The 10,232-nt window shown below is 52.0% G+C and overlaps 1 protein-coding gene across 1 annotated transcript in view; it reads left to right on the top strand.

The window, feature by feature from the left end:
- PRSS21 (protease, serine 21) overlaps positions 1-3,818 on the top strand; it is a 6,552-nt gene extending 2,734 nt beyond the window's left edge. The window contains exons 2-6 of the mRNA XM_008063255.1: positions 68-202; positions 408-573; positions 1,304-1,587; positions 3,176-3,330; positions 3,585-3,818. Of these exons, the coding sequence (XP_008061446.1) occupies positions 68-202; positions 408-573; positions 1,304-1,587; positions 3,176-3,330; positions 3,585-3,818 (974 nt within the window). The remainder of the gene's footprint in view (positions 1-67; positions 203-407; positions 574-1,303; positions 1,588-3,175; positions 3,331-3,584) is intronic.
- The last annotated feature ends 6,414 nt before the right edge of the window (positions 3,819-10,232 follow it).

Genomic DNA, 10,232 nt, shown 5'->3' with positions numbered 1-10,232 from the left:
CGGCTGGGGAGCGTGGGGAGGACGCGGCGCGGGGGGGCCGCGGAGCTCACCTTCTTGTCCCCCCCAGAGTGGCGGGAAACGGATCTGTGGTCAGGTAAGGCGGCCAGCACGCGCCGCGCTCGCCGCGCGGGGCAGCTGGGCCGGGGCACAGGCCGCCTCGGCGGCTGCTCTCCCGGGATCCAGAGCTCGACCCTGGGGGAAAGTAACTGACGGCCCTGGGGGAGGGGCGGCTCCTGAGGATCCCCTGGGAAGGGTCCCCGGTGTCACTTTCTTCCTCCTGGACATGAGCCCAGCACGCGAGCGGGACCCTGGCATGGGCGCGCGGCAATCTCGGGGCAAGCCCGGGGTGGGGTGGGGGTCGGGGACTGCCTGCTGCAGCTCAGCTGCGGGTACGACTGGCCGTCCAGAGCCCTGCGGCTACCGGACCCAAACTGCACGCGTGGTGGGTGGAGGCGACGCGGAGATCAGGCGCTGGCCATGGCAGGGGAGCCTGCGGTTTTGGGGTATCCACCAGTGCGGAGCCAGCCTGCTCAGCCACCGTTGGGTGCTCACCGCAGCGCACTGTTTCAAAGAGTGAGTCTGGGTGTGGGCGTGGGTACCACTGGACTTTGAACTGCACACATCTTGCATGGGGATTAGGCCAGGTGTTCTCCTGAGCCCCAGGTTCCCCTGCAGCTGGTTACACCCTCGTGTTTCCTTTGGTGGTCCTGGAGAAAACCCTGTTCAAATTCTTCCAGAATGTTCTTTTAGAACCTTTCAATTCTCCTTTGGGTATATTCTACTGCTTTTCTTGTAACCCAAATGACACTACCCTCTGTACTGCCCACCTTCACTCCACCTCAGGGTGGATGTGCCCAGCAGCTGGTGGAGGACTGAGCTGAGGTGAGGTACCTTGCGGGTATCGAGTTGGTCTGTGCTAACACCACAGGGCAGCTGTGTTAACTCCATTCTGCTGAGCACCCCCTACTGCTCCTGGCGCACCTGCTCATTCCTCTTTGGGCTACATGGGGTTCCCACTGGAGGACTAGCTCAATTCATGTACCCTTAGCACAGCTCTGGGAGGTGACAAGAAACCCACCCTTCTCCACCTCCACGGTCCCCAGGTTCTGAGATGTTAGTTTGGCTTCCTGGGCTCTCTCATTTATACAGGGGGCTCTTGGACCATGACAAGGACTTGCCAATGGGCATCCCAAGTGAGAAAGTAGTAGCAACCCTACAGTCTCACCTCATGGATTAGTCTTGGGTGTGTTCAGGGGATCAACCCTCCTTCCAGGGCCCCTGACTGCTCTTTCCTCCATGCCAGCTCTGCTAATCCCTTTGATTGGTCAGTTCAGTTTGGTCAGCTGACTGCCAATCCACCTTTATGGAGCCTGGAGGCCTACTACAATCGCTACTGGGTGTCACATATCTATCTGAGCCCCAAATACCTGTTGACTTCGCCCTATGACATCGCCATGGTGAGGCTGTCAAAAGCAGCCGCCTACAGTAGTTCCGTCCGTCCCATCTGTCTGCTGGCCTCCACATCCGAGTTCCAGAACCGAACAGACTGCTGGGTGACCGGCTGGGGGGACATCGAAGAAGATGTAGGTGAGGCTGGGGACAGAGGGGTATGGGGGGCACTATCCTCCTCCATCTGTTTCTACCTCCTTGGTCTGGGGAAATAGCCTGAGCCCTTTGTGCCGGCCTGCGCAGCACTCTCTCCCCACCTGCTTTCTACTCTTGCTCCTGCCTGCAAGGGCAGGAACCAGACACCCGGTTCTCTCCCTTCTGGAAACTGCCCACATCCCTTCCCCATCCCCAGTCATTCAGCTCCCACTGCTGGCCTCTCCAATCCTCCTGCACCCACCCTAGCTCTGGCTGATGCTCCTGGAGAGCTGAGCCCATCTCTCTCCTGGAAATGTCCAAGCCATGCTCCTCCCAGCTCTTCTCCTCCCTGAATCCCCTCGGGGTCCTCAGGCTGGCCTGACCTAGCACCTGCTGACTCCTTAGCTAAATATGAGAATGCTGGGTACCTGGTGGCCGGCAAACCCCAGACAGGATTCCTGTGCCTGGCATGTCCCTTCACTGCCCCCTGGCCCGGGCATCCTGCATCATCCTGTGACAATAATAGTAAGAGCAACGGTGCCTCTCGACATGCTGTGTGCTCTGCCCTGTTCAAGGCATGGGGGCTCAGGAGTGAGCAAGGCCAGAACTCTCTTCCTCCTGAGCTTACCTAGGAATGAAGCTGGGAAGGTTCTGTAGCCATTTACTGATGAGAAATCTGAGAGGATTGTGGAAAAGGTCAAGGTCCTAGAACTAGCAATGGGGAGAAGCAGGGTCCATGGGCTCAGAGAGGGAATGGGGTGTCCCCAAGGTCCACACCTGGGGTAGGCTGGGGAGTAGAAAACTCAGCACTACGAATGCCTCTCTCTAGAGTTGTGGTCCTTTCCATTCATCTAGAAGAAGCCTTGCTGCAAAGGCTGCGTGGGCACAAGCCAAGGGGCCCAGCCAGGCTGCCATGGGGTACTCCTCTCCCAGTCCAAGGCTGACAGGTGGGCCCACCAAGCCCAGGCTGGACTCCCCATCACACATAGTTCTGAGGAGCTCAATTCCCAAGGGTGTAGGGGAGCCCCAGCGCACAGGAAGTGCTGCCTCCTGCTGGCTCCTCCTGTCGTCTATGCAGGATAAGGTCCTGGTGGGGATCCAACTAGGAACTGGACAGATGTGGGTGCACGCAGGCTCTGACACCTCCTTGGTGCCTTGCCAGAGGTGGGAGAGCATTCCTAAAGGAGCCTTCACAGCACCGTGTCAGTCATGCTACTGAGGTAGAAGAGCCTGGGATGCCTGACCTGGCCTGGCACTTTTGCTCAGCCAGGCAGGCTCCTCTTCCACCATCTCAGCTGCCCTGGCCCCTCACCCAACATGCTTTCCCTAAGGAATCTCTGCACTGTTTGGGGCAGAGGCTATAGTCTCCATTCTACAGATAGGAAAGCTAAGTCTCGGGGAGCTCTGACAGCCTGTCCATACTCTGGGTCCTTCTGTGATATTGTCGAGCACCTCTGAAGTGCTGGGTGCTGGACTGGAGCTGGGTGTCGTCAGGCACTGTGGGTACCCTAGTTCCTCCTCTCCCACAGCCTACACCTCTTTCCCTAGAGAGGGACTCAAGCTACCACCTTTTTGTCTCTCCACCCCACAGAACTGCCACCTCCCTACACCCTCCAGGAAGTACAGGTTGCTATCATAAACAACATAATGTGCAACCACCTGTACCGACGACCCGACTTCCGCTTGGACATCTGGGGAGACATGATTTGCGCTGGTGATGCTCAGGGTGGCAAGGACGCCTGTTTGGTGAGTGTCCCTCCCACACCTTAGCCCCAGGCCTGAAAACAGCCTCCATCCTGGGCCTCACTGGAACCTCATGATGCTGGGAAGGAGAGATTTCTGCCCCCACTTTGTAGATGCAGAAACTCAAAGGCTCAATTGCTGCCAGGGGAGTAGGTGACTTTATCTTCAGTCTGCTGAGCCCCAAGCCCTCCTGCCCTCCCCAGTTTTGTTCCCCCAACCCCCCCCCCCAGGCTGTGCTCACCCACGCTGCTCTCCAGGGTGACTCAGGTGGACCCTTGGCCTGCAACAAGGGGGGACTGTGGTACCAGGTTGGAATCGTGAGCTGGGGAGTGGGCTGTGGTCGGCCCAATCGACCTGGTGTCTACACCAACGTCAGCCAGCACTTCGCCTGGATCCAGAAGTTGATGGCCCATGGTGAGGTGCCTAGGCCAGACTCCTCTTTGTTTTTCCTCACTCTGCTCTGGGCATCTGCCTTCCTGCAGCCCGCCTGAGACCACCAGAGTCTGTGGGGTCCGGGGCCCTGCTGAGCCAGGTTCTGGCTCTTTCCCGTCCTGTTTCGAATAAACACATTGAGTTGATGCCTGGTAGAGCCTTCCTCCAACCCTAGGGTTCTTGGACAGCCCTTCTGTTCACCCATTAGCAGCTCAGCCCCTGACCTGGCCCTGCCTCCTAAAGCCTTGTCTTCCATCTGTATTATCCAGGATACTTGCCAGCTGCAGATCCCTCTCTGGAGAGTTCAGTCAGAAAGAGAACTGATGGGAGAACAGTAGCCATTCCAGGGTGCCGGGCTGAGCAGCCTGCCTGGGTGGGTGCACTGGAGGACACACTCCTGACACCCCCACGCCAGGGTCCCCAACACACAAATGCCAGACAACCCTGGGCTTACCACAGTGCGCAGGGCCAACCAGAACGAGGGTGCAGAGGGTTTACTGGGGATGATCCCAGGACACACAGGTGAGGAAGTGGGGAGGAAAGAGATGCCAGTGAGTTTGCTCCTCATGGAGGTCGCCATGGTGAGAAATGGAGGCACAATCACTGGGGCCTCAGCATTGACCCACTGAGGACAAGGACACAGGGGTGGGTTTTTCTCTTGACTCCCCACCCCCTCTTCCATTGTGGAGGATGATCCTGGGAGCACAGGAGCTCCAGAGCAGACCCAGGTCACACTGTGGGCATCCAGGGGGCTGCAGCAGCACCATAGTGGGGGGCATGGGGGATGGGAGGTATCAACCCTGTCTGCCCCCCATCCAGTCCTCGAGTCCCAAGGAGTGAGTCAAGCAGGGCAGACGCAACAGGCCCTCGGAACTGTGAGGCCGATCTGCATTTGCCAAGACTCCCAAATGCCGTGAGCACAAGGGCCTAAACATCCCCCAGCCCGTGCTGCATAGAAAATGCATCCACCTGAAGAAACCCCCCTGCTCACCTGGAAGCCTAGAAGGAGCCTGGAGAGGAGCACTAGTCCCCAAACTAGGGAGGGTGGCAGTCACGTGGGATGTCCTCCCCACTCTGCACTGTCCCCCCTCCCTTCTCTTCACCTCCTTGGCTGCAGGTCAGGGCCTCTGGCCTGGTCTCCTTGCTTTCTTCTCCCTGAAAGGATTAAATCTGCATAGGAACATGTCCAACCTACACCTCACACCCCTGGTTTGCCCCTGCTCCTTAGGGTCCTGTCTGGTCCTACTGCCCCCACAGAGCCACCCTTCCCCACTCCTGCTGCACCCAACCTGTGTGCCCCACCCTCCCTACCCCTGGGCTTTGCAGATGTTCCCTCGTCTAGAACACCCCGTTTCCTGGATGACTCCGCCCTTGATCCAGGCCTTGGCCTAGAAGTTTCCTGGGCCAGGCTCTCCTCCCCCATCATTCCACCCTCACACCCTTTTTATTCCTTCATGCCAACTGTCACAGTTTTATGAACGTGGGTTCTTGTGATATTCCTCAGGTGGGCGGCCCTGCAGCCCACAGCCACAGTGGGATCCGAGGCCTGTTTGGTTTAGCCCAGGCTGGGCAGGCCTGAGGAGCCGCCGTTGTTTGCGCTTGCGCAGGAGGCCTGCGGGAACGTGCAGCCACGTGGTGCCGCGTGTGTCCCAGTGTTGGCCCCGCTGCAGTGCACCTGGTGGAGGGGACGCTGGTGACATCTCTGCATGGGGGGAGGATGGGACCCGGATGTCGCAATGGGTCCGAGGCCGCCGACCAGGACCTGGAGAAGGCGCGGTGTGGCCCCTTCTGCAGAGAGAGGCACAGGCGGGAGGGCACGGTGTGGATGCAGAACTTCTCCAGCCGCCTGGTTCAGGACGGCTGTGGCTGAGGTTGTGGGCGCCGGAGTGAGGGACGTAGGTGATCCCGGAACCTGGCACAGGCTTCCAGGTGGTCCCGGACTGGGCCGCCCGCCACCCTTTCCTGGGCACGGGTGAGACTGGCCGCGGTGGGGACCCGAGTCGGGTGCCCGAGGCCGGGAGAAAGCAAACTTGAGGGAACCGATTCACCAGCTCTCCCGGGTTGGATCCAGGCAGCAGTGGGCGCTACTTGGGGTGCGCAGATCCCTGGGCACTGGGTGAGAACCGGGAGTAGTAGTCGGAGGCCTGGACTCACCTTCCTGTAGTCGCCTCCCTTGATCTCTCCACGGAGGTGTTCAGCTGTCACAGTGGGTGTGCACTGCCCTCTCCCTTCTCTGGAGTCAGAGGTCTGGGAGAGAAACTGAGGCATGGCCCCTGGGCCTAGGGTCGTTGGACCCTCTTCCATGAGGGGCCTAGCCGTCCAGCCTTCCTGCCTGCACCCTCCTCCCTCCCAACTACAAGGGCAGACTTCTCTCAGCTGGGGTAATGCACCCCAAAGCCTAGTACACAGGTGCTGGGGAGGGGCTCCTGGACAACCATGGTGGGAGGGGTGCAGGGGCTTCCGCGGGGCTGGTCCTCTGTCCTCCCCCAGAAACCAACAGGAACATGTCTCCCGTTGTCCCCAGGGACCCCCGCGTGGGGGCTCCATTGTTCTTTCGAAAGACCTCTTCCCCACACCCATGTTTTTCTGCTGTGGAAAGTTCCAGATACCAGGATGAAATAACTTCTGCCAAATACAGTCAAATTGGAGCCAGGAACATATGAAGGAGGAGAGCTCACCGTGCTTGCCTACGATAAGGGCGGTTGCAGGGCCTCTATATTAACCCCTCAAGGAATTCTTTCGTTAGCGCTACCCAGATTCAGATCGGTTGCTCTTGAGAGAACATTTGTCCTGGCATGGCATCTCTAGTTTTGGGCCTTGGGAACCAATGAACTCCATTTCCAAGCAGCTTATGTGAACATCTCTTTTTGCCAGAAAACCTTTCCTTACCTTTCCCTCTTTGGATGCACCTATGGCTGCCATGCCTGTACTTCCCAGATGATAATATTTTTTTGCTCACTTCCAAATATACTCATTCTATTAGGAGATATTTTTCTCTATTGTCTTTATTTAGGTTGGCACAGTCTGGTGTCAGAAATGACTCTGAGGCAAGTTTTTCTTCAGAGGAAATTGGCAACACTCAAGACTCTGGAGAGATACCACAATTGAGGCCTTTCTTCTCTCTACTTCCACGGATCACTGTGTCCTGCCCTGCAAATCTCCTCTCCGGTCTAGCTCCCTCCTTTGGTAGCTTCTCCCTGTTGGCTCTTCCAGGTCTGGTGTGTTAAGTGTGCCTTAAGAAAGGACCTTGCATCCTTTCTGGGGCCATCAAGACTTTATGTCTTTTCTGGCAACTCCTTTCTGGTACAAAGACAGTTCATCTTTCTGCTCCTGGTGAGAATTTTTCTGGTCTCTGCTCAGGTTTATTCTGAGCTGTTTTTCTACCCTTAATACTTTTGGTTGTTGATTGGTTTTTCTTCTCTGTTTCTGAACATCTTTGGAGATTAATAAGGAACAGAACAGGATTCCAAAATTTCCAAGATCACAACAGTGTTTTCCCTTTTGTGACCCCAGCTGCTATATGTTTGAAAATCATGGTCCTCTCTCATGAGTGTTTTAAAATCAATGCATGTAGTAGTTTGGATCCTCAATTGCCATCCTAGGGAAATTTTTGAGTTCCCCAAACTTGTCTTTTTTTTTTTTTTGAGTTGGAATCTCACTCTGTCGTCCAGGCTGGAGTGCCATGGCACACTCATGGCCACCCCAGCATTGACCTGCTGGACTTCTGGCGATCCTTCCGCCTCAGCCTTCCAAGTAGCCGAAACTACTGGCGCATGATACAATGCCCAGCTAATTTTTTACTTATTGTAGAGATAAGGTCTCTCCAAGTTGCCCAAGCTGGTCTCGAACCCACAGGCTCAGGTAATCCACTGGCCTCGGCCTCCCAAAGGAATTACAGTCTGAGCCACCAAGCCCAGCCCCCAAACTTGTCTTTCAGGGCTAAACCAGAAGACTGTGATCCCAAAACTAAAAAGTCTGAGTAAGAGGTATACTTCAGTTTGTTCCGCAAAGCTTCTAAGTGCATTCTGGATTTATTTATTTATTTATTTTTAGTTGGAGTCTCACTCTGTCGCCCAAGCTGGAGTGCAGTGGCATGCTCACTGCTACCCCAGCATCGACCCGCTGGGCTCTGGTGAGCCTTCTACCTCAGTCTTCCGGGTAGCCAGAACCACAGACGCACACTACCATACCTGGCTACTTTTTTATTTTTAATGTAGAGACGAGATCTTGCCAAGTTGCCCAGGCTGGTCTCAAACCCGTGGGCTCAGGCAGTCTACTTGCCTTGGTCTCCCAAAGTGCTGGGATTACAGGCCGAACCATCAAGCCCAGCCAATTCTGGATTAAATTTGCCTCCCTGTCAGCTACTGTCTCAAGGCTAACTGAGACTCTCATCTCCAGGGCCCTCCCCTCCATCTCCTACAGCTCCTCTTCATCCTTCTCTAAGCTAAACTTTTTTCTACCAAGCTCCTCAACTCTTCTGTGGTATTGACTGTTTAAGTAAACACTTGAAAAACAGCAGGTAGCAAAAAAAATCATTTTGACCTTCCTGCTATTCCTTTAAAGCAAAAGATGAAGTTCCCATGTAAAATGCCCTCTCTCTACACTAGAGGGAAAGGCAACACTCTTATCTTCAAGGACAAGTAATTGAGACCTAGAGAGTATCCTAGAGACATTTCCAAATAACTCATATCTTTTAAGCCCCCTCAAGTAATTTTGTCTCATTTTCAGTTAACTCTTCTTTCTCTGATCCAGTACATTGGTATCTGGCACTAACTGTTTTACTCAAAATTTAGTCCACAGCCTTTATTAGATTACCTATCAGGACAATTGAAAAAATCTTAAAGTTTGTTTAGCCGTGTTCCATTTTGTCAGAAATATAACTTAAATTCAACTGTCTGTAAAACATGAATATATATTATTATGCTTTACTCATGACTAAAACTTTAAAATAAAAACTGTAAGATCTTCACTTTTACTTGTCTGATTTTATGTTTTTATGTCTAGGTGTAACACATATATGACAGTTATATTGCCTAAAAGGGACAAATTAATCACTTAAATCAAGTAATTTGTAAAAAATATACTAAATATCTCACATGCCTTCTAATTTATGTAACTTAGCTATATATTTCATAACTAAGCTGGTTGTACGTTTGTTGATAGCATAAATATAAAAATGTCTTTGGAATTGTCAGTATATTTTTTGCCTGGTTGTACTGGTTAGACAGGTTTATATATGTCCCTGCTAGATGTTTTATACATGTCCCTGCTAGATGTTTTAAGCTATCAGGATTGACACAAAGATTATAAAACTATAAACCAGCCTAAAAACAGAATGTTCTATCTTTGTGTAACACTGATAAGTAACACTGATGGAGCATTGTTGACTCATTTAGCATTGCTAATGAAAACAGCTGTATCTTTTCAGTTCTTGGCAAAACAAAACAAAAACACCATATATTTTTTTTCCTCTTTTAATTTTTATTTTGAAATTGTGGGGTATAATTCAGGGTCATATAATTAATTTTAAAGTTCTGTCAGGTGTTGTAAAAATGATTACCAAAAATATAGCTTGAAATCATGACTGGCTCTAGTATTTCTGTGATCATAAGCAATGTATGTGTAATTGTTGAAAATAAGTACATTAGGTGAATGTAAATGGGATAAATGTTTACAAGTGAGATTTTCTTAAATAAATTTTAGTTTTCTAGAAAGTAAAAGACTTCATTTGCGGGGAACCTGGTGCTAAATCACTCGTAGATGACCTGCTTCTGGGTCAGGATTTCGTATGTAGCAGAGCAGTACCCTCACTGCAATCTATTGAAAGACAGCCCTTGACACAAGGGTTTGTAAGAAAAAAAAAGTCAAGACTTAACAACAGAGATTCAGCTGACTATGTGTATTCTCTACATGTCTACAACCTAACACCTTTATGCTTGTCTTTTGAGGCAATCAAAAGAAGACACACAGAAACATCTTGTAGGCTAAAGATTGGATAAATAATAACCATAAATTATTATAATAAATGATATATAAATAATAACAGCCATACATTATTATTTAGATGTTTGCAACTTAGATTTTTCCCCAGAGTTTGGAGCTGTGTGTGCTTTTCCACCCTGATTGCCTTTCTCTGCCTTTTCCCATGTCTGTGCAGTTCTGACACCCAGTAAATCTGCATGTAATTCAACTGGGTTCCTAAAACTTTTCGAGTGGAAAAGAAAAGCGGCAGCCTCCCCTTCTGGAAAGTGGGGTATATCTTTCCATATATATATATATATATATATTTTTTTTTTTTTTTTTTGAGTTGGAGTCTTACTCTGTTGCCCAGACTGGAGTGCACTGGCACACTCCTGGCCACCGCAGCCTCGACCTGCTGGGCTCCAGCGATCCTTCCGCCTCAGCCTTCCAAGTAGCTGGAACTACAGGCGCACGCTACCACACTCGGCTGATTTTTTATTTATTGTGGAGAT

Source organism: Carlito syrichta, unplaced genomic scaffold (genome assembly GCF_000164805.1).
Source record: "Carlito syrichta isolate Samal-C Ts95f unplaced genomic scaffold, Tarsius_syrichta-2.0.1 Scaffold306686, whole genome shotgun sequence".
In the NCBI taxonomy this organism is placed as follows: Eukaryota; Metazoa; Chordata; class Mammalia; order Primates; family Tarsiidae; genus Carlito; species Carlito syrichta.
Note: the sequence above shows the minus strand (reverse complement) of the source record. Positions and strands in the feature narration are given on the sequence as shown.